This window comes from Haemaphysalis longicornis, unplaced genomic scaffold (assembly GCF_048455015.1).
Source record: "Haemaphysalis longicornis isolate Haplotype H1 unplaced genomic scaffold, Haemaphysalis longicornis Haplotype H1 scaffold_7, whole genome shotgun sequence".
In the NCBI taxonomy this organism is placed as follows: Eukaryota; Metazoa; Arthropoda; class Arachnida; order Ixodida; family Ixodidae; genus Haemaphysalis; species Haemaphysalis longicornis.
Window position 1 is genome coordinate 73,182,257 of NW_027526422.1, and position 26,869 is coordinate 73,209,125.

The 26,869-nt window shown below is 46.7% G+C and overlaps 2 protein-coding genes across 2 annotated transcripts in view; both read right to left on the reverse strand.

Moving 5' to 3' along the window:
• LOC144146347 (lipase member K-like) overlaps nt 1-4,727 on the reverse strand; it is a 53,035-nt gene extending 48,308 nt beyond the window's left edge. Inside the window, exons 1-2 of the mRNA XM_077678303.1 lie at nt 4,645-4,727; nt 2,229-2,439 (exon numbers count right to left, since the gene is read on the reverse strand). Coding sequence (XP_077534429.1) covers nt 2,229-2,381 — 153 coding nt within the window. The 5' untranslated portion in view covers nt 2,382-2,439; nt 4,645-4,727. The remainder of the gene's footprint in view (nt 1-2,228; nt 2,440-4,644) is intronic.
• Nucleotides 4,728-14,241: 9,514 nt separating this feature from the next.
• LOC144146349 (lipase member K-like) overlaps nt 14,242-26,869 on the reverse strand; it is a 49,068-nt gene continuing 36,440 nt past the window's right edge. The window contains exons 9-11 of the mRNA XM_077678304.1: nt 24,304-24,441; nt 22,772-22,876; nt 14,242-14,526 (exon numbers count right to left, since the gene is read on the reverse strand). Of these exons, the coding sequence (XP_077534430.1) occupies nt 14,242-14,526; nt 22,772-22,876; nt 24,304-24,441 (528 nt within the window). The remainder of the gene's footprint in view (nt 14,527-22,771; nt 22,877-24,303; nt 24,442-26,869) is intronic.

The window sequence follows — 26,869 nt, forward strand, 5'->3', positions numbered from 1 at the left end:
CGCGAATGACATACTGTTCCGGCAGCTGCAGTTTTTAGAGCAAAACTCGGCTACACCATCCTGTCGCAATGTCCTGGAGCTGCCGGGCCGAAACTGGGGCAGGTATGACGTCACGCCACGTGATACGCCAGGAAGAGGCGTCGCATGTGCGCTCGGTCGGAGGCTCGACGCTGCGGAACGACGTGACGAGACAACGGTTTCCCAGCTGCTTCGCCAACGCTTGGTGGTTCAGTCGAAACATGCCTGGCGTGCTCCTGCCGGATTTCAAGTGCGGAAGTGTGAACTAGCTTTCACGAAACACTGTGTGCACCACTGTTGTAAACAAAGCAAAACAAACCTCCCGCTCGTGATAACTAGGTTTACAAGTGTTAAACGTCACCCGTTGTCCTTAACATTGTGGGCAGGCGCACAGCAAGGCGTAATTGTTCTGTTTAAAATTAGTTTAACAGCAGAAACTACTTCACATTGTAGTAAGCACACAGAAAAGTTTGTGATCTGGAATGAACAAGGAGTAAAAAATAAATTTTTTACATTAGGCCAGACGCTAGATTGTTGCTAACTTCGACGCCCCCTATCTTAGTGTTGGCGAAAGTTGAACTGATAAGTAGCGGCGGCCAGGTAATTATTAACAGATACGTAAAAGATGGCTTGTCAAAAAAACATAAAAATACGCAAAGAACAATTAACTTTGATGCATTTTCAAAAATGATTCAATAAAAGCAAAAATGCCACCGTTGATTTTGCTCTAAATTAGGGAAACGAGACTCCTCACGTGCAACCACAACGCAGTAAAAAAATTTTTGGTCGCCCATCTACTGGTTTGGCTGCGAGTGTTGTCGAAACACTGTAGCCTTCGCCCCCCCCCCTCCCCCCTCCCCCCCCCCGCCCCCTGCCTCTCTGGCTCGTAACTGCGCGTGCTCTCTCTGCTTTCCCATCCCTGACGCTCTTCCCCTCAACCATGATGGGTGCATTGTAGGTTTATCCAATCTAACTACAGTTTCGCGTGTTCGCGCTGCTCGGGCGACATATGTTGGGACAGCACGCACATTTGTTTTATTTTCTGCTTTTCTGCTACATATTGAGCAAGCTTCAGCCCACATCTTTTGTGTCATTGACTGCTTTTGTCGCGCCCAAATTTGTTACTGTTTTCTAACGCTTAGTTTTCCAATTGCTTTCTTAAAAATAAAACATATTTGTTTTTTTAATAAACGAACCCTATGTCTCTTCGTTATGTACTATATACGCTTTGCTTCAATTTTGTCCGAGGTGTTCTTAGCGCGGAATAATGCTGACGTGTATGAGCCTTGACTTTGTTTTAAATAACGCGCTTGGGTATATTTCGTGTTCAATCATTCTTTTTCTTCGGATGACAGGCACGTGGAAAGGCAGGCGCAGAGGCAGGCAGACAAGAACCATCGCGTTTAGATAGCAGAAAAAGACTACTGTCTTTAAAAGATGTCGCTTTATTTAGTTCTTACTGAAGTTACAAGCTCGGCCGCTGAATCGAGTGACATTGTGACAGGCAGGAAGCCGAAAATTTCCGCTTTTAGCTAACCAGAAAGAGGCTGTCGTTTTTAAAGGTGTGGCATTGTTTCCATCTTCCTGAATTTTTATATGGCCGAAAGTCGTGCTTCGAGAGGCACGTTTGTGGGACGTTGCTGCATCTTCATTTCTGAATTTAAGAGTTTATAAAGCAGTGCCCGCTTGCATTCGGGCGCAACACTAGGGCGAACGCTCATACTTTTACGGCGTACTTAAAGGCAAAGGCGTATTTTGCAGTTTTCTTTACTTGCTACTTTGACTGAAGATGCGCTTATGTGGCAACGCCCTTGACCAAGTCCCGGCGGGAAGCCTGCCTTTGCGCTCGTTACTCTTCTTTAGAAAAAAAAAATTCCGGGTATCTGGTGTCCCTGGCACGTTCATTAGGTTAACGGACTTCGCTCCGGCAAACTAAACCACTCCTTACTGCTTTAGAGCGGTCCCTGCAAGAAAACCGGCGATATGAAGGTGGAGAGGCATCAAGCTGGCCATTGAAACCATGAATACTCGGCAGGAAGTGTCATTTACAAAATTAAATCCAGCATACACGTACGTCGTCGGCCCAAACACTTTCGGGGTATACAAAATCAATGCATGTGTTGGTTACAATGAGAAGTTTGCACAGCAATCATATATATGCTTCACGGCGCCGTCCATTAAATGCATGTTCACATTCAATGTATACTCACCAGGTTACGGCAGGCGTCCAAGTCGACTTTACCCCTGCATTTTCTTAACGGGTCGTCATCTGCCGCTACTGACACCAACAAAACTGCAGTGAAGCAAGCGAGTGCCACATCCCCAGTTCTAGATGCCAGGAACGATAGTCTGGCCACCCCCATGTGTTGAGGTCAAATGCTTACGGTATTATTCGTTGTGCAATTCGTGGCCTTAAAGGATCTGCAAAAATCGCAAAATTGTAAGTTGATGTTACAGTATGTTAGACTATCGAAACGAAATTACCTTATTTCCTCGATAGGAGTGCCAATAGTAAAATATCATTCACAGTTTTAATATACTGTTAATCAGAAACAGCATCCCAGGCACACTCGGCATGAAGAATATTCGTGGGTGACAAAGAATAGCACAAATGTTTTGAGTATGCAATAAAGTATCGCGTGAACAAAAAATAAAATGAGGCCAACAATTTCATATTTCATTGAGAAGGCGCCGGAATCTAGACCCTGCGGTGCTAGAAAGTAAAGCACACGCAAGCCATCGATGTAGACGTGCGAAATATCTAATGCATATCAGCGCAGCAGCCATAACCTTTCAGCAGCAACTCAGGGAGAACGCAATCTGCCCGTGCATACATGGTTTTAGGTGACCGCTGGTGGTTCAGCGACGATTTGATACCATTGCTAAATGCGTGTGCACGTGTGTTAGAGACCGCGCTACCGGAAGCTATCTAAGCCCATTCCGCCGAAAAGTACGTGTTCACATCTATAGCAGAACTGTAAAATGCCATCCTCTTCGACGCGAAATAAATTCACGTGTCTGAGTAAATCACCGGTATTACCACTATAAAATATGGTTAGTGATTGTCCGACGGCCCAGAGCGTTTGGTTTGTTTACACAGGTCGCCTACTTCAGGGCGGTGGACAACCCGGAATGTAATAGTTGTATGTGCAGTCGTATAGAGTAAAGAGCAAATGAAAACGAGCGCCAAGCCAATGATGGGCGGCGAATATCGGATAAAATAGCATGTAGTGAACCTGTCAAGGATATGGTACATGTACTGAACAGTAGTAACATCATCCTATCACAAAGTCGAGAAAACATCAGCGCAGCGAAGGAAAATTTTGACTTCTACTTGAAATGCTCCGTAGATTGCAACAAGGCGAAGGTAAACAGCTAATTCTTTGCGCCATCGGTTGCAATAACGGTTGTCAAGTTTTGTACTAATGAATGAATTTTGTATTCTGCCCCTACGGATACCTGTGAAGATCAAGGCTTCGTGAAACGTGGATGCTTAGTGGATGCAAAAAAAAATTCTGCTTGTCTTAATAACGTAAATTCTGCCATTTTTGGCCACCTCTTACCGCTTTTCCTCTCAATGAATCTGTGAACTCATTTGCAATGTGCGCCAGTCATGGGCATACGCAGCTCAGGTAAGCAAACTCAATTTTTTTCACATGATGCAGTCCATGCTCTTCAATGTCACCATAAATAAGGACAGATCTGATCTAGTGTGACTTTTCTTCTCGAGGAAATTAGACAAAGGAGGAACTTTTCGAGGAAATTAGACAAAGTCGTAATGCCGTTTTAGGGTAAGCACTCCTAACTGTACTCCAGCAAATGAGCAGCGTCATTCATTCTATGCACACAGAGCGTAGTGCACTTCGTTAGCCAAGTGTGCTCTGTGGAGGTATTGTGGGGCTTGTTGGTTACGAGTGATCCACACAAGCTTTGGTTAAGTAAACTTCGCTTTCCTATAAAAAAGATCGAGGTGCTTCAAATGTATGAAAAAGATCTCCTATCCCCAAGATGTGTCTGCTCTGCTGTCGAACAGCCGCCCAAAGAGAATTGTGCCAATGTTTTAGAGGCCAAAAAGCGCAAAAATAACAATAGGTTAATTGAGAAAATACCCATGTTCTTTTCAATCACCTCACAATACAAACAGTGCTAGAAATGCATGTCTATTAATGGTACCCATCTAAAGCCATCAAAACAAACTTTGGTCATTATTATGAAGCGCTATACTTAACTGGGCATCATCTGAAAAAAATTATTTTCCGATCATAGAGTGGTGAAAGCCTTACGACAATGAACCATGAACATCCACACAGGCAGTATCAGAGGGCCAAAGTAAACTTTGTTTGCATAGATACACTCTTAATATGGCAAAAGATGAGTCGCCCGCAGTATGAAAGAGAAAATGCGAGCCCTGAATAATGTTGACCTTGATGAAATATTGCTTTATATCTGAGCAACAAATATTCGAGTACTGGTCAAACATAAAAGCTGGTCAGGCAGTGTCCCATTCTTGTGAGAACGAACATACTGATGCCGAGAACGCCGCAAATGGCACTCGTGGCAACAGGATTTTACCTGAGGGAGCAAGAATTTCTTGATTACAGAAAACTATTCCCATTCTAAACTCACCTGATATGAGAAGAGAAAGCCTGTAAAACTACATGCAGTGACGAGAACTGTAATAGCTTTCTTAAATCCGGAAGACTTTCCCCCCATACACGTCATTTTTTTTTTTTTTTTTTTTGCTGGAGCTAGCAACTATTTCAGACTTCAGCCATTTGTGTATAACCAATAATACGCAAAGCTCTGAATTGTAGTTGGACAATCGTTTCTAACAAAACCGTACACAATTTTAGATTCTTTGTTCCATGCTTGAATCATAACTGTCATCCGACCACGGATGCAGCGAGTGTTGTTGCTCAGCTGCTGCTTTAAAATTATTCGGCTGAGTAACCTTCGAGCAGGAAGAAGGAGTTCTTGACTAACAAAAGACGAGCCGAGTGAGCGGTTTTGTGTGTTCATATGGGTTCCTAAACTCTTTAGCGCATCTTCTAGCTCTGTGCAGACCTCCAAAGTCTTAGCTACAACAATAAGCAGGCACCGGCTTAGAGTAGAGCGGCGCCTTACAGAAGTCCCCTCTGCAGTCAGCGAGGCGGAATTCTCTTGATTAGATAAGCAGTGATGATCACCCACGGGGGATAAGCCGGTGGGTAAAGTGAGCCGGTGATGTGTGCATTGGTGGCCACCGGATACTTTGATGCTAACACATTTGAGGATTGTACGATATTCTTAACATTTCTTGCTGTCGCGCATCAGTTAAAATTGATAGCGACTCTTTACAAGAACTACTACAGTAAAAGCTCGTTAATTGGAACTCGAAGGAGGCGATAAAATTGTCCGAATGAATGAACATCGCGCCACACTGCGCGGTAACAACACAAAGAGGCTAACTCTGGACTCGTTATCGCGAACTACGCGCTACTAAACGTTTGTGGCAGGTGATTTCGGGAACAATAACACTCTTTGTGCTTGAAAGCACGTTTATTTACATTGCAGGGTCGAGTCAATCAAAATTCAAAGTAATCGTCCTCTACGAAAACGAAATAAGCTGTTGCAGCAGCGTAGCGCGCGCGCTACGCGGTTGTTTTTGTTTTTAATTTCCTTGTTTTGAATGTCTAGCAAATTTGGTTTGGTTTGGATTTGCAGCCCATTGTAATCACTCTGGGCCCACTTCCTGTGCGAGGAGCGATAGAAACCAGGGGATCCCAGTTCGAATGAACTGTTCTGGATACCGACGCGTTGGAACTATCGGGAGTTTTAACCCATTGAAATATACAGGCCTGTGCCGCTACCAGGGCGTCAGTTTGAATTAACTGTAAGTTGAAATTAACCGAGTTAGGATTAACGATCTTTAACTGTATATACCACATTTACTGAAAAATAGGGAAGCTTACACGAAAATACAATGTAAGCCGCCGGAATTTTTTGACTACCAGGTTTTACGGGCACAAAGAGTTGGTAATTTTATGGTTGCTTTAGTTTTATTTCGCTTTACCCAACTCTTCTAATTCCCTGGCTTCAGTCGCAGCAGCCTGACACACAAAGTTCAATCAACTCAGTTCTAAAAGTTACAGAGCAAAGCTACATTTACTAGGCCTTCATGTATGAAACATCAGAGCGTTGATTCGTTGATCATGCAGTGTTTTGAATGGTGCTGCTAGATCCACTATGAGTGTTCTAGCGAAGCAGTGCCCAATAGTTGAAAAAACGAGACTGTATGCACCAGTTTTTTGGGCACCCTTATTTGCAGAAGGCGGTTGAGAGCCCACCGCTTTCCCTATAAAATCTACCTACAGTGCACGCTGGGGATTCGATTAACGATTCTCAATTGCCGCACCTATCTTGAAGTGCCCAGGGAGTGACCCAGTGCCTGATTGTCTGTGCCAACGTTTTTCAGAGCCCGCACTAAAATGCATCCCATATCCCTGTGACATTTGAAGCCTCGCAGGTAATACGCTGTGCCCGGCAGTCATGAAACACTTCAACATTTTTTTCACCGGCCTCTGTCAGTACTGTGGAGAAGCCACCGACATCTACCAAATGGTATGGGCATGCCAGAAGAATCCTTCCCTTCCCCCAACCCCAACCCCAAAGGAGAGGACTCGTTGGAGGCCCTGGTCGGCTTGATGCATCTATACCGGCTTAGGAAGCCCTGGTTCAGCCTTCTCAGAGAGCGGTCACAAGCAATGGAGTTCCCGAATAGGGACTACACCTAGTATTGTGAGGGGAAGGTTGTACACTAGGAACGGCTCTCTTCAGCTGTCTCCAACTCTTCACCTCTAACTCTCAGACATAGCAGGCAATAAATGTGTCTCCACCACCACCTGCTTTTGCCGCAATCAGCGCAACCTGCCACACTTCGCTGCGTTTTCTTGCTCGTCCGGAATCCCTTTTACCAAATAGTCTTGATTCTGAGGCTTCACAATCCGACAGAAAGACATTGCCTGGAAGCGCTTTTTCTTGGCTGCCGTCGGGTGAAGCCGAGGGTTCGAAAGTCTGGCACATTCATTAGCATTTTCTTTTTCCAGCGCCCTTGATGGACAAGTTTCATAACCCCGCGAAAACTATGCTCGAGGGTGGGGACATATGCTCCCGTGCATAACAGTCAGTTACAGTCCCTTTGTTTCGCGTTCTTCACTTATTTTTTTCGTGAGTTAAAGAAAAAGCCGAATTATAGCTAACAAAAATTACCCAACGAAAAGCGGCACAACAGCCGACTTCGTAACTTCCGCAAGATTCAAAACACCACACTTAGGTGATCCTCGATACGGACGCGTCTATTATGTACAGTGCGTAACACCTTTGTTTATAACAGCGAGTTTGACTTCAACAAGTTATCTCTGAAATCTGCGCACCAAACGCTTTACCAATACGTTGAAGACAAAAGTGGTGGGCTTAAGCACCGAATCCTTGTCGAGCGAGGCAAGATAAGGCTGCAGGCAAGAATGCTCAGCAATAGACAAGTGCGTCGCCCTCTGTACATTCAATCCACGTGTCTCATAAAACTTCGGTAAATTCAACGGCGGATCCTGCCCTTTTCATAAAGCGTAAATAAAGGAACACTCAGTCAACAGTACCGCTGAGGAATGAAAGACATGTAATGAGTGACATTTTGAGACCCGCCTTTACTGTGTTGGTAAGAAATCTGAATTTTAAAAGCAAAACACCAGCGTTGTTTTGTTAGACTGTATTTTCAAAACAACAGTTCCGCGTGACGACCACTGTTTGTTTGGGCACGCTTAAGAAAGTCTCATCTTTCGTCACGGCTTCCACCTGAAAGACGGTCAGCTGAAAGCTGATGCTATTTCAAGGTGAATGGACGTATGTCCCGACGCTCTGCATTTCATCGCCCGTCAAGAGCTCTCTTCCCGTCTGTGCTTCGAGTGCTACAGGTCATCCTTTTTGCCATTGCACCAGGAGCCTATCGAAGTGAAACTCGACAAGGTACCGTGTTGCAAGGCCGCTTTACGGGCACCCTTTCGCCGCCGGCGACGGCTTCGCTAAGCCTACACCATGGAACCGCCGTCGACGACCGCCGGCCAGGTTGCGCCGACACCACCGCCATCTGATGACTATATACAACAACAGGCGACGCCGATTCAAGCAGAAATGCCGCCGCGGTTACCACTGCAACATGAACGGCAAGCACATGCCGATCTCGAAGCAACTCCTGGCGCGAGCTATGAGGCTTGCCGCGAAGGGCCCCACCAGCATCGGCGCGAACGCTCGAGGAAAAAATTGGCCGCGTATCTGCTCCTTTTGTTGCAAATGTCGACAAACAACGCTAGTCTTTATCGGCTTTTGCCGAGTAAACGCCTCCCTTCGCTTTCCCGCTCACCTCTCATGTTGTTCCTGCGGCGTCGCGCTCTTGCCAAGGTAAAGACGCCAAAGGTTTGCTTAAATCATTTTAAATTTACCGCCTTGCACTGCTCCAGGCCAGGTGTCTCGACGCCAACGCTGACGTACGGCGGAGACGCGCGTGAATCGAAGTACCCTACTACAACGTTTATAGAACCACGTTGCCCTACTGCACGCGCGTTCCAAGCAGAACGTGGAACCTATCTAGTGGAACCATTCGTAACCGCTGCCGCTTCATTTCTTAAAATGCCGCCAGAAGCAATAGTGGCGCGGGCGACAGTAGGTGACGGCGGAGTGAATTTTTTTCTGCAGTTGATGAAGTATTTATTTCGCAAAAATCAAGCCTGTATGATTTTTTATAAAGGAACCCTGCAAATATCACTTCTGTATTAATTTGTTGTCTTGTAAGTTGTATTGGCGTAATGTCTTGTTCTTCTTCAACAAATGTTGACAAGTATGAACATTACACCGGACTTAGACGGGTAGATTTAGGTGTGACTATATAAGACTACTGCGCAGGCCTTGTTTTACTTTGGCCGGTTGGCTGAATCGAGTCCCAGACAGACAGACAGACAGCAGACAGACAGACAGACAGACAGACAGACAGACAGACAGACAGACCAAAGTTTCTGGGTTTAAGTAGCCCAAGAAAGACTATCATCTTTAAGACAAGCAACGCTATGGGAGGAACCGCAGCGCTCGTCGCAACTGCCACGAGAGGAGAGGCTCTTCGTGCGCCTCACAGTAGTACAACGGAAAAAAGGACGCACTGCGACCTCCTGACGCATTGGGCTCAAGAAAATGAATCGGCCATCTCAAGTGACGAAGGCGGCATGGAAACATACGTCACAAAAGAGCACGCCGAGGAATGCGGCCATAAGGTTACAGTTTCTAACCCAACCATGAAAGTCACTAGTGCACATCCCAACAACGCTGTGCTCACCACTACATCACAGAGGCGGACTGGTCTGCAACCGATTTTAACGTGTGCGACGGGGACGGTGTTCACACCGGAGGAGCTTACTAGGTTCAAAAACGGCGTAAACGTAAGCAACTAAATCCCAATTCTGAACCTCAAGTGGAAACGTACATCCTCGTCATACGCCCGCGCGCCCACGCGAATCTCAGCACTTTACCAACTAAGAACACCTCCACTTCGCCATCATCTCCGCAGCACCCGCAGAGAAAGTTACAAGACCCATGACGTACAGATTTCATCCTGCGTCGAACACAATTACGGTACTGGCTCATGACAAAAAACAAGCCGATGCCCTAAAAAAACTGACGAACCTCGAAATCCGGGGCAAGCAGATTGCTGTGCAAGTCCACCAGGCTCCCGGACGAGATATGTGCCGTGGGGTGATCTATAACATCGTCTGCAGAGAAAGCAACGCTGGACTAAAGGCGGCGTTGACGTGCAACCGTCAGAGTATACTTGACGCACGCCCAATGGGCACCCGTGGAGCATGCCTGTTGACGTTTGAGGGACGACGCCCACCTAAATCTGTGATTTATTATGGCCGCATTTCTCGTGTCACGGTCTACGAACCCAAATCGGTCGTATGCAGTCGCTGTCACCGGTTCGGCCACAAGAAAGACGTGTGCCCTCACCAGGCAGTAGGTGACACATGCGGCAAGAACCACGGGAACGATACCTTTGCCGTCACTAAATGCAAGGAAGCAAATATATTGACCTATTGACCTGCCGCAACTGTAAGAATCAGGGACATATGGCTACCGACCCAAAATGTCCGAAGGCTGATGCTGAAATAGCCGCAAAACGCCGAGCGCGTTCACAGACCAGAAGAACAGATACCGTCCCCTTCGATCACCGAGTGGTGGCAGAACACCCGGTCAATGCGATGCGGAGTTAGCAGATCATGCCTCATTTGAGCGCACCACTACGGCGATGCCATCATCAGCAAATGGCGCAGCGCACGGACAGCAGGAACGTTCGAGCTACTCGCAACCGGCACATGTTGAACGTAAACGGCACGTCTCCTACGCTGCGGCGGCCACAACACCCAGCCAGCTCGAAGAGACTGCAAACACATCAAGTAATGCTACAAAGGAACAACCCCCACTTAAGGGCATCCTGCAAGAGGAAACCACTATTCAAGCCGAGTTGGAAAAGCTCGCGCAAGAAGCAGATGACCTTCGACGACGACTTGAAGAAACGGAAGCGCGGCATACCGCCCTCCTCAAGCGACTCCTCAAAAATATGACATAAACACTTATCGCGTGCCCCGCTTTCTACGCTCGTTGCTCCAGATACTGTTTTTCTTTTTCTGAGAGTGCAACAGATGGCCTGCTGACTTAGTTTTCATCAAGCCGTTCAATCTCGAGTGCCTCGATTACCTCTAGCGTATGACTGTCCTTCCCTCTAGCAATGACTGAGAACTCCCCGAACAGCGGCACGCAGGCGCAATCTTTGCAGTGCGCAGCTAGGTGGCCCGAAACAGCCGTCTTTCCTACGAGGTTTTTATGCTCTCTCAGCCTATCGTTAAGCCTTAACGATAGGCGAGGCGCGCGATAAGTGTTTATGTCATATTTTTTTGGGCCTTGTTATTGGATGTGTGTTGGTTTATATGTCTTTCATGGCGAAATAAAAAAAATGAGTTGTAGTTAAGCGCTTGTCCTGTCTTCTCTACCTTGTGTGTCGTGGTATTTGTGCGCTGTTAACCCTTTATGTTACGGACCCCCAAGCTTGGCAAACGAAACCAGGGATACCAGACAAGATGTTCCCTTTATAGAAATATATCCCCCGTAGATGTACGTCTTCGGGGCAAACACTGGCAGGATATGCAATCAAAGGTTATAATGGAACATTCGCAGAGCGACCATACTTCTCGGTGCTGTACATTAAATGCCTGCTCACATTTGATGCATGCTCACCAGGTAAGAGCAGGCGTCCAAGTGCACTTTTCCTCTGCGTTTCCTTAGCCGGCCGCTACGGACGCGAACAAAGCAGCAGTGAAGCAAGCAAGTGCCAATCCCTGGTTCTTGATGCCGGGGACGCTAGTCTGCCCATCCTCATGCGTGTAAGCCAAATTGTTGTGTACTTTTTCGTTTAATTCGTGGCACGGACTCCTGTATCCGGAAGTATCTGCAGAAAGCTCAATGCTGTTGATGTCTTTGAAAAATGTTCGACTATCGAAACGAGAATGTCTTGCACCCTCATTAAAGCGACCGTTTAGAACTGCGTTGACAGCTTTATTTCCGTATACGTCAGAAACAGCTACTTAATGCAGACTCTGCAGTGAAGGCCAATCGTGGGTGACCAGAAATGGCTCAAAGGTTTTCAGCATGAAAAATATTGTCTCGGGTGAGCAGAAATGAAACCAAGGCAATTAACTACATAATAAGTACTACATATTAAGTTACAAAGGCGGCGGAACCTAGACCCCGCGGTGGTAGAAAGGAATGGAGACGATCGCCCATGATATAGACGCACGCAACGTCTGAAGCATATCAGCGCCGCAGCCATAGCCTCTCCGAAGCAATTCAGGGACAGCGCATTCTATTCTTGCATCCGTGTTCTTAGGTGACCGCTGGGTTCAGTAGCGATTTGATGCCGTTGTTATATGCGTGTGAACCTGGGCTACCGAAAGCGGATGTAAGCAAAATTCGCGTGTTGAGAACGTGTTGAAATCCCTAGCGGAACAGGTAAATGCCATCCTCCTCAACGTGAGATATACAGGGTGATCAAAATTAAGTCGACCGGTTTTTAAAAATTAGGCGCTTAAATTTACGTAGTAAGGTTAATCGCCCAAGGGGACACATAATCAGGTAGTAATTATTGATGTCGGTGGGCTAATTAACTAAAATTGAATAATTAACTTTTAGTGGCTGCAGTAAGCAGGCATGTTTGCATTGAAAAGTTAGATGCAAGTGCATTTCTACGCAGTTTAATTTAGCAGAACTGTTCTAGCGCATCCGTGCTCAGAGATATCGAACTGCGAAGTTTCATTGCCGTTCGCATGATTACGCATGCAAGACAGTGAGATCCGGCGCAAAGCTCCTTAGGTTTGGGACGTGCCTGCTGTGTACGGTGTTTAATTTGACACGGGGTGGAGGCATAAACAAAAGTGATAACTGGCACCTTTTCAGTCTTGGCTGGCGTTATCGCAATCTGCAGTCGCCCGAGCTACTATCGAAACACAGAACAAAGGGGCGGAGCTTTGCGCCGGTCTTCACTGTCTAGCAAGCGTAATCATGCGATCGGCAATTAAACGTCGCAGTTCCATATCTCAGAGTAGGGATGCGCTAGAAGAATTCTGCCAAATGAAGCTGCGTATAAACTCGATTGCGTATAACTTTTCAGTACAAATACGACTGCTTACTGCAGCCACTAAAAAGTTAATTATTCAATTTCAGTCAATTATAGCACCGGCATCAATAATCACCCCCTTATTCTGTGTCCCCCTGGGCGTGTAACCTCACTGGCGAGGTGTTCTTCACGCAAATCTAAGTGTGTATTAAAAAAAACTGTCTCCTTAATTTAGATCACCCTGCATGCGCATATGTAAGTAAACTACCGGGATTACAACCGGTCAATATGGTGAGGGAAGGTCGACCCCACAACACGATGGGTGTATAAACAAAGATCACCAAATGCAGTGCCATGAACAATCCAAAATTTAGTCGTATTAGCGTGTGCACTCGTATAGCGTAAAGGCATCGAAGGCAAATGAGCGAAGAGTAAATGATAAACGGTGAATATACGATAAAGGAGCGGTTAGTGAACCTGGACGCGATATGGGATACGTACTGAACTTCAGTAGCATCATCGTATCACAGTTATGAAAACATCAGCGCTGCGAAGGGAAAATTTGACTTCCACTTGGAATGCAACCGTATATTGCAACAAAGCAAAGTAAACAGCTAATTCGTGGCGCCATCGGTGAAAGGTTTCTCAACTTCAGAAGTAATGTATAAATTCAGTCTTTCGTGTCTACGCAAACTAGTCCTGATCTCTTTTTTTAGCGCAGTCAGAAAAAATCCTTTATCAAAGGACCATCCATGCTGTGTGGATACCGAAAAAATTGGCTCCAATCCATGCTGTGAAGGCGGTTAGGAAGCAAAGCTTTAAACGACACCCATAACAATTGCCCAACCGACGCCACTTGAATTCACACACATTGCTCTACAAAGGGGGAAACCAGAGATTCTGCCAGCCGTTACCTGGCATTCGCGGGGGCGGCATCCCGAACAGAACGGCTTCGGCCATGCCCGGGCTAGGGTAGCGGACGCCGCCGCTGTAGCCCGGCCGTGCATCGGCAGAAAGAAAACGGAGAGGAGCGTCTTTCAAAGGGTGAGACAGCGGAACCTAGCGACCCTGTTGTGCTAGCTCGGGGCTACACCACCGGGCTACACAAGCGCACACACCGAAACAATTCGGCATGTGAACGTAGTGATTCCCATTTATGCCGATTTAAACTAGTTAGTATGTTTGATAATTGCGAGAAATCTTAGGGAACTCTTATAATTGCTATTTGTCAGTACCGGTTGCTCCTTTCTCCTTTTGCAATACCTCATAAAACACAATTGAATTTAAGAGGAAAATACACCAACCAAGCGCGTTTATTCAAAGCGGTCCCAACGTTTAGGAGCCAACTCGGCTCCTGCATCAGGGGTGACTATGTACCAACAAAAAGCAGCGGTTATATAGCTGTCTTCTTCTTTTTCTTTTTTCTTACTGGATTCTTGCCCTTGTGCGTCGGAGGCCGTGGGCGTAGATGGTGGGAAGGGCTCCGAGGGATCTATAAACCCGATGTGCCCCTCCGGCCTATTGTGGAGTTCACAACTTCACCACTTCGAGCCGTGTCCAACTTCCTTCATCAGGTTCTCTTCCCTTTCGTCGGCAAAACGTCCATCCACGTCAAGAACGCCAGCCACTTCGTCAAACTTGTCTCCGAAGTGCCGATCGACCGTGGGGACAGACTCGTCTCTTTTGACGTCGTGTCGCTTTTCACCAGCGTCCCTGTTTCCCTGGCCGTCGCAACCGCCACTAGTGCCCTCGAGAATGACGACAGCCTGAGCTCTAGGACCTGCCTCAGCGTCGGCGAGATAACGCAACTTCTGCAGTTCTGCCTGCAAAGCACATATTTCTGCTACAAGCAGGAATATTTCAGGCAAGTAAGTGGAACTGCGATGGGGGCAGCTATTTCCGTGACCACAGCCAACCTTGTAATGGAAAAAATTGAAAGGACCGTTCTGGAAAATTTCCCCGAAAAGCCCAAGGTGTTTCTCCGGTACGTGGACGACTGCTTTTGTGTCATCAAAGAAACAACAGCAGACAACTTCCTGTCGCAGCTAAATTCGATCGAACCAGCCATCCAATTCACCATGGAAAAAATTTCCCCGCATTTCCCCGAGGGGAAGAATGTGAAAGTGCGAATGCAGCAGTTGAATTTGCGCGGTTCGGTAATATTCGCGAAAGAGAGATTACACACACACACACAACTACAAAGAAAGAAAGATGCATTTATTCACAGACACCTATTTGTGTTGTCGTTGTACTTGATTGCTAGAGCGGATCTCAGCTTTGAAATTTCGTGTCAGTACTCCTTTAAGCGGGTGCATTAGCCCTTCTCACGCCCGATTCCTGGCCAATCCCCCACGTGGGTATGTGCCATGCACAGACACCTATTTGTGTTGTCGTTGTACTTGATTGCTAGAGCGGATCTCAGCTTTGAAATTTCGTGTCAGTACTCCTTTAAGCGGGTGCATTAGCCCTTCTCACGCCCGATTCCTGGCCAATCCCCCACGTGGGTATGTGCCATGTCAGCGGCCAGGCAGCGCGCGCCCATCTCCCCCCGTTGCCAAGAAAGACGAGGAGATTCCTGGCCAATCCCCCAAGTGGGTATGTGCCATGTCAGCGGCCATGCAGCGCGCGCCCATCTGCCCCCGTTGCCAAGGAAGACGAGGAGCGCGCGCACCCGCAGCTGTTGCTATGTGGACGGACGGCGGTCACCGGAATTCAGGGTCGCTTATAAAGTGCATTCGCACTTAAAAGAAACGAATAGCACCTTACCATTTCTCGACGTTTTGATAAAAAGACAGCAAGACGGACTAAATTTCACAGTATACAGGAAATCCACCCACACCGGCCGCTACCTGGTATTCGATTCCTGCCACCCAAATTCCCACAAATCATTTGTGGCCTCACCTCTCTTACTTAGAGCCAGAACTATATGCTCAATAGAAGAAGACCGGAAGAAAGAAAAAGCCGTAACCGCTGACCTGAAGAAAAATGGATACACCAGCAACTTCATACGACGCGTCAAACGCCGTCTCCCTCAGCCGGGCTGCAACCAAGGAAATTCCTCTGTACGTACGCCGCCGGTCAATAACCCCTCTCTTGTCTCCGCCGTCTGCCCCCCCATCCCCTCGGCACACCGACCCACCCATATTTCCGTCCCCTATGTTAAAGGAACGAGTGAAACATTATCCCGCATTCTTCGCAAGGAAGGCATTGTCATCTCCCACAAGCCAGTGTCAACTCTTGGACGGCTCATACCTTGACCTAAAGAGCGACCGCCAAAAGAAAAATCCCAAGGGGTCGTCTACAAAATTGCTTGCGCACAATGCCCCGTTAGTTATGTTGGGGAGACCATGAACTTCCCGGAACGCCTCCGCCAACACAAAAACGACGTTGGCAAGTCCGTCACTCAGCGCAGTGCATTGGCCGAGCACTGCGAAAAAGCTGACGACAGGATTAACTTTGACGGCGCGCAGGTGATTGGCACCGAAACCGATTACTCACAAAGATTACTGCTTTAGTCCTGGCACATACAAGAGAACCGGCAAGGCCTGAATAGATCCCTCGGAGCCCTTCCCACCATCTACGCCCACGGCCTCTGACGCGCAAGGGCAAGAATCCAGTAAGAAAAAAGAAAAAGAAAAAGAAGACACCTATATAACCGCTGCTTCTTGTTTGTACATAGTCACCCCTGATGAAGGAGCCGAGTTGGCTCCGAAACGTTGGGACCGCTTTGAATAAACGCCCTTGGTTGGTGTTTTTGCCTCTTAAGTTTAACCCAACCAGACAGAGTTCTGTCGAAGATGTTCACATACAAATATATTTGTATTCACCAATTTAGAAAATGAAGTCCCATTTTTAGCAAGCGGTGCGCAAATGGTAGCGTTTCTCTCGCCGCCAAATGTCTGTACGTGGTCTCTGCATTTTCTTTTTCCGCCCTGCAAACAAATCCTTTGGTATCTTTGCCATACGGTCAGTTAATTCCGTCGGGTCCGGGTTACCCAGGAGGTGCTGTCGAACAAGTTAATCAAGTCGTGCGAATTAAGCGCGCAATGGACGTGAAGCTGAGCCAAGACAGGCCCAAAACAACTTTCGCTAAAGCACACGACAAAGCCGAAGGAATGATTCCCACCATCGCACCCACCGGCGCGCAGGGAACGCTCGGTAATATAGCGCGCGTTCGCCGCGCCATCTACACTGTGCTCCGTGAGTGAAAACCGCCCTCCCCCTCTTCAGCTGCGTTTGGAGTTTTTTGTACCGCGCGCCGCGAAGGAAGTGTTGGCTGGTGAAGGTACAAAGCTTTGCTTTAAAATTTTGGCTTGTTTTTAAAATACGTAAATTTTGCTATTTTGGGCTTCTCTTACAATTTTTGTACTCGGTCAATCATGAACGCGCTTGGATTGCGCGTCAGTGATCGGCCCACGCAGCACATGTGAAAACAATCAACTTTTTTCCACACGGTGTGGCCCATCATAAGTCATCATAAATAAAACACACTTTACCTAGCCCTTGGAGGATTACGTATTGATCTGCATTGTCAAAATCCTTTCAGGTTGTCTAGTAAATGTTTTCGTGGTGTTCTACAGAGGATCCTGCGTAGAAGCCAAGGGGAGTTCTGGGTGCGCGATTAGGTAGAAAACAAGTCTGCGATGAATGGTGCCAGGCTGTCTTCTCCAAATGGTATTTTAGTCGGTTGTACATGAGCCTCTCAATTAGTTTACAAATGGTAAGCGTCAGGGCTATTGGTCAAAGGTTTTCTTGTTTTTTTTTTGTTCTTCGACGTTTGGAGATTGAAGTTTGGCGGTTCATGACAACGCGCTTGCATCGCCCTTGCTCGAGCGGTGGCTGTAGGACAAATCACGTGTGGGCTGCCTGCGTAGTCCACCAAAAACAGATGCAGAACATCCACATCCTCTACCAAACTACGGTGAGAACCATAACACGGCGCCCAAGACATTTCTGTATTCACATCTTACAGCAAGCAACCCCACTTCCGGCCAACTTCAGTCTAGTCCAAGAAACTGAACTCTGACATGAACAAGATTTGACCCGACCTGTGAAGGAAAAGCGCTTTAGCGGTAGGATCTGTCGGCTTGTCAAGGTGACCGTTCCCTGTTGCCTTGCTCGGGGAACCACCCACCCTCGCTTCTGTGCGGCGAAGACCCATTGCTTGCCAGGACAAAGAAGTAAGAGGACGGTATAGCCGCAAACTCGCTCAAGACAAGGTTCTGGACAAGTTGGATATCTTTATCGTTGACTCCGCTGACAGATCTGAGGCAGTTTAGCCGGGTTAGGTAGCCGGGTTATGTCCCCAACTACCCGCTCTGAATCGCACAAGAATCACCGATGCGCACAGGCTTGCAACAGAAGCCGAACCGTTCCAATTTCTTGACACAATGCAGCAGTTGCTATGGTCGGAGATGAATGTCAACACCAAATATGGGCTCATCACGGATTCGCACACTGCCGTACAGGAGGAGATAAGCGAGGCGTCCAAAACTATCATAACCGCCAACAACACAATCGTACTATTCCAGGCTCTGAAAGAGTAAACCTGCAACCGAGACTTGCCTGGACTCCAGGCCAAACGGCCAGCGCGTATGGCAACGAGCACGCACATGATGCTGCCAGGGAATGCTTACTCACAACACCTCCCCAAGTCTCCCCACTCGAACGACATGGTACCTCTATCGAGAGAAATTACGGCAAGAAGGTCGCAAACGCATTGACAAAACTACGCCGTCCGGGTTCCTGACTGATGACAACCACCTCAAGAGGCAAGAAAATATCTTTATAATAAGATTTATGGCTTACGCAATCGAAGCGTGCACGCCAGACATCATGCGTAAATGGTTCATTGCAGCCACGTCCTCTACATCGGCATCCACGTGCACCTAACTCTGGCGCACACGGCCGACCTCTACCATTTAATCTGGCGCTACACAAGCTTCGGCAGAGGTAGGGATGCCTTACTCAAAGAATGGCAAACCTATATTGGCCTCAATGTCCATCTTGGAATATCGCGCAGCGAACCATCTATAACCAGGGAAATTGGGCGCTATGTGCTGAAAAAGCGCTCTCTTTGGAGCTGTATGAGGCCTGCCTGACAAACCTCCCAAATTAGCATACATGGCTGACGGCAAGAAAACGTGTCGCTTAGATATTCGTTTTCTATAATCCCTAACCCCTTGACCTGTGAGCCTCCTCTTAATAAAGACAATCAATCAGTCGATTTCAGTTAGGTTGATGACATTTCATCTATGCTGATGAACATACTGATGACAGGAACACCAAAAAAGGTCCTTGTGGCAGCAGGTTTTTATTAAGGGAACAAAAACCTTTTGCTTATGGAAAACTATTCCCATTCGAGAACACACCTGATATTGGAAGGACAGGCCCGTAAAAATACAGTGACGACCAGACTATTGGCTTTCTAAAGTCACAGGACCGAGTCCCCACCCATAGAGCGTTATTTTCTTTTCTGGCGGCAGCTAGCATGTTTCAAATTACAGCCTTTATGTGCAACCAAAAATATGAAAAGCTCTGAATTGTCGTTAGACAATCGGTTCGAACAAAAACCACATGCAGTTTGAGGTTATTTGTTCTACCCTTGGATCATAACCTTCCTCCGACAATCGATGGAGCACGTACTGGCGGTTGGCTGATGCTTTAAAATTGTTCGGCTGAGCAAACTCATGGCAGAATTTTGAGGCGTATAATTTCACCTGACTATATCAATTTAAAAATAAATGCTGTTTGTATACTTTGTCCTAGCACACACAAAGCGTTCTTGGCTAAGAAAATACGAGCTGAGTGAGCGCTTTTGTGTTTTCATATGGGTTCCTCAACTCACCACGGTGTCTTCTAGCGCTGTGCAGACCTCCAAAGTCTTAGCTATAACAAATGACAAAGTACCAGCTTAGACCCGAGCGGCGGCTTACGGACGTCCCCACTGCAGTCAGTGAGGGGGAATGCTCTTGATTAGATAAGCAGTGCAAATCCCCCACGGAAGATAAGCCGGTGGATGGTGAGAACCAGCGCTCTGTGCATTGGTGGTCACCGGATACTTTGATGCTAACCCATTCGAGGACTGTACGTTATTCTTAATGTTTTTTGATGTCACGCTTCAGTGAAAATCGATAGTGACTCTTGACGAGGCCTACTGTGTACCATAATTACTGAAAATGTACGAAGCTTACACGAAAGGACGTCGTAAGACTCCCTAATTTATTGACTTCCAAGGTTTACGAACACAACTTCTTGGTACTTTTGTGTCTGATTTAGTTTTCGTTCGTTTTACCCAACTCGTTCACTTACCTGGTATTAGTCACCCCAGCACTAAACACAAAACTCAGTCAGCTTAATCCAAAAGTTACAACGTTTAAGTCTTGATAAGTGAGACATCATAGCGTCATTTCGTTTTTCACGAAGTAGTTTGAATGATGCCACTGGATTCCCTATGGGTGTGCTCGAACCGCTGCAGGGAAGTTGAGAAAACGATACTAGGAGCACGAGGCTTATAGGAAACCTTATTTCCACAGAGGCGGGTGACAGCGGACCATTTCCTTTATAAAATCTACCTGCAGTTCACTCTAGGGCTTCGATAAATGATTAGCAATTGTAGGAACCAGTGTGGACGTGCCCAGTGCACGACCGAGTGCTTGACGTGCTGTGCCAGAGTTTCGCATGATAACCAATAAAGTGTGTCCCATATTCCTGTTATATTTGAAATGGCGCTGCTAATACTCTGTGCCCGGCAGTCATTAAACACTTCGATATTTTTTTCTCTGGCCTCTGGAAGTACTGTGAGAAGGTGGCCGACACCTACAACATGGTGTGGGCATGCCATAACAACCCTGTCTTCTCCCTAACCCCAACCCCAAAAGAGAAAACTGGGAGGCGACGCTGCTCAGATACGTGGACCTTTCATCCCCAAGTAGGCTTGGTTCAGCCTGCTCAGACAGAAGTAAGGACCGATGAATAGGGACTCCATCGAGTATTTTGAGGGGAGGGTTGTCTACTAGGGACAACTCTCGTAATGCTAACTCTCTAATATACCAGACAATAAGTGTATCCACCACCGCCTGCTTTTTGCGGCAATCGCTTCACCTAGCCTTTCGGTGGCGGCGTTTTCTTGCTTGTGCACATTCTTTTACACAATATTCTTGATCCAAAGGTTTCGTACCCCGAGAAAAAGATGTTCCCTGGAAAGGCTATTAGGGCTGCCTTCGGCGCAAGCCGATGGTTAGAAAAACTGGCATATCCGTGTTCCGATGGGATTTTTTTTTAATACACCCTTTATAGACGAGCTTCACAACCCCGCGGCAAGTATGTTCGAGAGTGAGGACATACCCTCACGTATAGAATAGTCAGCTACGGTTCACTTGTTCAGGTTCTTTACTTTTTTCTTTCTTCAGCTAAAGGAAAAGCAGAATTGTAGCTAACAAAATTTATCTAACGAAAAGCGGCAGAACAGCCGAGTTCGACCTCCAGAAGGTTCAATAACCTTACATAGATACTCTTAGACAGAGTTTTGTCTATCATGTGCACTGTGCAACACACTTGCCTATAACAGTGAGCTCAACTTCTGCAAATTACCTCTGAGAAGTGCGCAAACGGACGTTTTAAAAGTACGTTGAGGACAAAAGTTGTGGCTCAAACTTTCCAACCGCGAGTAGTTTTCTCCAAATCTTTTTCGAGGGAATCAGGATAAGGCTGGTGGCACGAGAGCTGTGTTATGGACAATTGTGTTGCCCTCTGTACATACAATCCACGTTTATTAGAAAATCTCGTTGTATTCAATAGAAGATCCTGTACCTTTCATAGCATGTAAATTCGAGAACTCTCACTCAACAGTACCGCTGTTGAAGGAAGCCCCATTGTCACTGAGAGTTTGATATACGCCTTTAGTATGTTGGTAAGACATATGAAGTTCAAAAATAGAAGCAGCAGCATCGTTTGGTTAGAATGTATTTTCAAAACAACCGTTGTGCGTGAAGACCACTGTCTGTTTGCGGCTTGTTATGAAAGTGACACCTATTGTTTTGCCTTACCAGCCCAAAGACGCTAAAACAAACGCGTATGCTATTTTCGAGTAACAGCATTTAAAACGAAACGATGGAGGAAAACACATACACCGCATTCCGGAGAGTGTATTTAACTCAGTAGTGTCGTTTCCAGGGCTGTTTCATCGAAGTAGCGTCAATCACCATCTAGCGAGCCTTACTTTACTTGTTGAGGCACACGTCGCAGCAATAGGCGCTTCCTTGATCGCCTTCAACGCCTCGCAGCCTTGCCGCAAACGATTGTGCACCGACTGACACTGACTGGTGCGGCCTGCTTGACATAACCACGTGGTGGATTGATCATGAAACGGGAGGCTGAGCTAACTTAGCGAGAGAGAGAGAGAGAGAGAGAGAGCTCTTTAATGTGGGCTGGAGAGGTCAGCTCTGCTAGCGGCAGTGCTTGCTACGCCAGATGGGGATGATTACAATGCAGTGAAGTGAATGTGAGAAATCGGGAAAGCAGCAATAGAGAGGAAACAAAAGTTGAATAAAAATGGCACGCAATGTAGTGCAAGGAAAAAACTCGAAATAAAGTTAAGCAAAAGACAAGAAAAATTGAGCGAATGGAGCCCAGGAACGCAGAGCGCCTAACAAGGAAAAGGAATCAAACTTAGCGAGGCAGCGGACTCAGCACAATACAGTCTTCGTATTTTCGCGCCAGCGCCCTCTGTCTACCCACATCTTTGATGTAATTGTCGAAATTTACCCACGAGTAACGTCCATCTGAGGCAGCATAAGACATCAGTACCTGTTTTCTGGTGTTAGGTACGCCAGGAATTATTTTTTATTCATTTAAGGAGGAATGATGAACAGGAAATTGGACAATAGGCCCGTCTTCTACCGGGTTGGCAACGGTGACGGGGCTGATATAGACGTCTTCGTTTGGGCTGTCATCTGCAGTTCGGGATATATGTTCGTTTTGCACCGTGTTGTTAACAGGCACCAGGTCAAAAAATTCGTTTTCTACCGTTCTGCTAACGAAATTTGGTACTGTATGATACATTTGCACCCTGCCGCTGTAGCCCTGCATGAAGCGCATCATGGGTTCGTAGACTTCCCGCCTGGCGTGCACTCCCAAGTTAAAGTCGAGCTGCGAGAACCGGCGATCAGAAACCTGCAGGGAAGTAAGCAAGCAGACATAAGCAATTTTAAGAACAGCGCTAATAAAGAGCGGCTACAATAATTGTGTGGCCATAAACTCTTAGACAATGTCTTTGAATGAGCTGTTATAGGTTTTTAGTAGATCATGATGCAGGCACTGGCGCAGTTGACGCTGGCTACGGGGAGGTCATTTGATTACCGTGCATGGCTCCTGAGGTTCTCGTGGTCGCAACCTTGATACGGGACTGGCATCTCCTGAAGCCTGGAAAAATGCTAATGTAGGGTATGCGTTGTTTTAATCGGTTTCTCCCAGATCTTGGCTGGATTGGGAGTGATATATTCGTAGCCTTTGCTTTCGCTGTGTAGAAGTACTGGTCCAGCTTGCAAATGAAGCCTGAGTAGACTAGGTTTTGATTAAAATGCGGAATTACATCCTTTAGCACGTAAAAGTTAGCTCATAAACATAAATTTGCTTCTGAAAAATTTTCACATTTATATAAATATACTTTACAAAACGTAGAAGGAAAACATTCCCCGCATTTCCCCGAGGGGAAGAATGTGAAAGTGCGAATGCACGAGTTGAATTTGCGCGGTTCGGTAATGTTCGCGAAAGAGAGATCACACACACACACACAACTACAAAGAAAGAAAGATGCATTTATTCACAGACACCAATTTGTGTTGTCGCTGTACTTGATTGCTAGAGCGGATCTCAGCTTTGAAATTTCGTGTCAGTACTCCTTTAAGCAGGTGCATTAGCCCTTCTCACGCCCGATTCTTGGCCAATCCCCCACGTGGATATGTGCCATGTCAGCGGCCAGGCAGCGCGCGCCCATCTCCCCCCGTTGGCAAGGAAGACGAGGAGATTCCTGGCCAATCCCCCACGTGGGTATGTGCTATGTCAGCGGCCAGGCTGCACGCGCCCATCTCCACGTGCGCGGACATCGCCGGTGGACGCAGGTTCAGGGTCGCTTAAGAAGTGCATGGCACTTAAAATAAGTCCGAGGGGTACAAACATCCACGGTATCTGTGCCCTTATCTTTTGCATCACTTTAGTTCCACCTTATTGATGAAGGACCTCAAAAAAGGAGGATGTGATCTCCATATTTGAAAAGAGGTATGCCACCACAAGGAACACACACCGGCAGTCTGCTGTGAAAAGTTTTCTAAACACCCTTTGTCGCTATAGCCTGCCGGTGGTGGTGCGCGTGATAGCCAGATCCCCACACCTTGTCTTGCATACACAAAGTCAACCAACCACGCCGCTAAAGCACTGCTGGGACTCGGCAACCATACAATGAATGGCTGTGAAGGCCAGATGTTTTTAAATTCTTGCAGTTATTCGTTTCTAATTTATCTCTTTGGTATGTTGGCAACTCATTTGAGTGGGTGCCAGTTTCGAATAAAGCAGATGCAAGTACAACAAAGACAGCATCCAACCTTGTGATTTAACACGACGTTCGGCAGTTTTTCTTGCAAATGGCGGATGTCCTTGAGATTGCAGAACACGTCATTGACGCTGTAGAACAGCGCCGCGGGAGCCGTCACTTGCGTCAAGTCGTATTCCGGAGGACGTATCTGAGAAATATTTGAAGAAAAAAAAGATGTTCAAATTTATTTTAACAAGGAACTGTTTAAGCTTGAACTCATTCCTTGAGGATCATTAGCAGAAAACTATCATTATCTGCAAATTAGAGAGGGAGAACATTTTAGGCCAAGAGGTCTAAGGGAAAGTGGCGACATGTCAGGAGCCCACCACGAGGCCACGAGGGCGGACCTTTGCACCGTGAATCCCGCAATCTAAGCACAGGACCATTCCAAACTTCCGGTAAGTAGGCGGTTAGAAGCAGCGGGGAACAATAACATATGCAGCCAATTGGAAATAAATAAACACTTCCTGTGGTCGGAATCAAACCTGTCTCCCTCGCGTTATGAAATTGGCAACTATTCGATTGCGCTGTCATTTCGTTCGGGGCGCTCAGCCTTTTCTTTGGTAACAAAAGACTTACTAGTGCTAGTTGGTTGAGCATGCTGAGTAATTTAGGCGCTAAACAACGGGGACCAGAAGAGACACGTAGGCACAGACAAGCCAGCACTTTCGACTAAACTCTATTCGTAAAAACCCTAGGTTAAATGCACTGTTTTGACGTCAGGAAAACGTCACACCAACACCGTGTGTGAACCTACACGTGTCCATCTAAGAACTCAATTTCTTGGAGTGATTATTCGATACTAATGCACTTGTTTCCGCCTTATGAATTATGCGTATTCAACCTAGGGTTTTCTCAAAAAGTTTAGTTCTAAGTGGCGCCTTGTCTGCGTCTGCGTGTTTCTTCTGCTCCCTGTTGTTTGGCGCCTCGAATTATTCAGTATTTCTTTTGGGTTCATTGCGTGGGTATTGCCTCTTGACTTTGGCCTAGTTGAAGTCGACTTTGGCGTCGGATTTTGGCCGTTTGGATTGTGTGCTTTATAAGGGTGGATTGTGGGCTTTGATTTAGCTTAGTTTGCATGAAGAAAGGTTCGCATTTAAACCCTTTGAGTTTGTTGCGTAGGCGTTGGCTTTGGACATTGGCCGAGTTGAAGTGGACTCTGGCGTCGGACTTTGGCAGTTTGAATTTTGGGCTTAAGGGTGGAATGTGGGCTTTAATTGAACTTTGTTTGCATAGAGAAAGGTTCGCTTTTTAACCATCTCTCTCTTTAAAAAGGGAAGACCTTAGAAAAGCCGAGTTCAGGCTAGTGAGCTCTTTTTGGCTTCAGAGGGCCCTGGTTTTCTTTTCAGATACATCCCGTACTTTTTATAGGACTTGCCGTGATAAATAAGGCGTTATTCTGAGCATTCACTGGCATCTTTTGATCGTTTGAGTGGTCTGCTATTTTTTGCAGCGCTTTTAGCGATCTTGTGTACAATTAACGTTGGATTTTCAGCCTATAGAGTTAACTCGTGCGGTCGTAATAAAGCGTGCATTACCTTTGTTTGGACTATACATAATTTATCCTACAACACACAAGTCGACACCGAAGCAATGTTACAGAAGCAGCATCGAATGATGTGCGCTACGGCACGTACGTCGGGACTACAATGCACTTACATACAGGTAGACGTGCATGAAGAATCTCAAAAACCCATAGAAAATGAACTGGGGGAAATAAATAAGCGGTTTTACTGTGGGCCGAGGAAAAGATGTAAAAAAGAAACCTCTGCCCGAACCCGGTTTCTTTGCTGAATACGCTTCATTTCTCAACATGTAAAGCATAACCTTTGAGTATATGGCAACTTTGCACCCAATTTCTGGTGCTTAGAGTAGCTCTCTACCAAGAGTTTCACCGTGCAGGGTGGCACGTTACAATGCATTCTAAGCGGGCATTCAGATTTGCACAAAAGCAACAGTATCAGTTCTCGCTCGCCAGAGCGAGTGAAGACTGAGAACAAGGAATCAGTGACGCTTCAAAATGGCTGCGCATCCACATGGAAGTATAAAATGTCCCTTCCGCGAAATGGCTCATCGTGTGCCGTAAAAAGATACCACAAATACTGAGCCGTACATACATTTCAGGCAGCATGATCTGCGAATCCTCTGCTTCCACGGAGGCGACAATCTGATCTCCCTCTCCTGTAGGAAAAAGCATCTTTCCTTCTGTCAGGCCATTAGGTGTCTACTTCAGTGCGTCAGGGGACGTAAATGCCCCCTGAACCTGTTGGCACGAGCGGTTGTATCACTCGCGTAATTAAATGGGCACCTGCTTCATGTGCCGGGAGCTGTTGGTAAAGTAAAACTTTTCTGGGCTTTGTAGTGAACGGGTATTCTCAAAAAAGTGTAGCTAGGACATGTTTAATTCACACCGCATCCCTTACAAAGTTAGAGCGCGGGTAAGAGAAAGGCAATAGTTAAGCTGAGTGGTTGTAGGTGCATCGCCGCCGAGTGGACGCAATCTTATTCGGTCAGCAGGCAGGAACAGCTCAATCAATGACGTTAACTAAATTCTGGACAATCAGTTTGTTATTAAG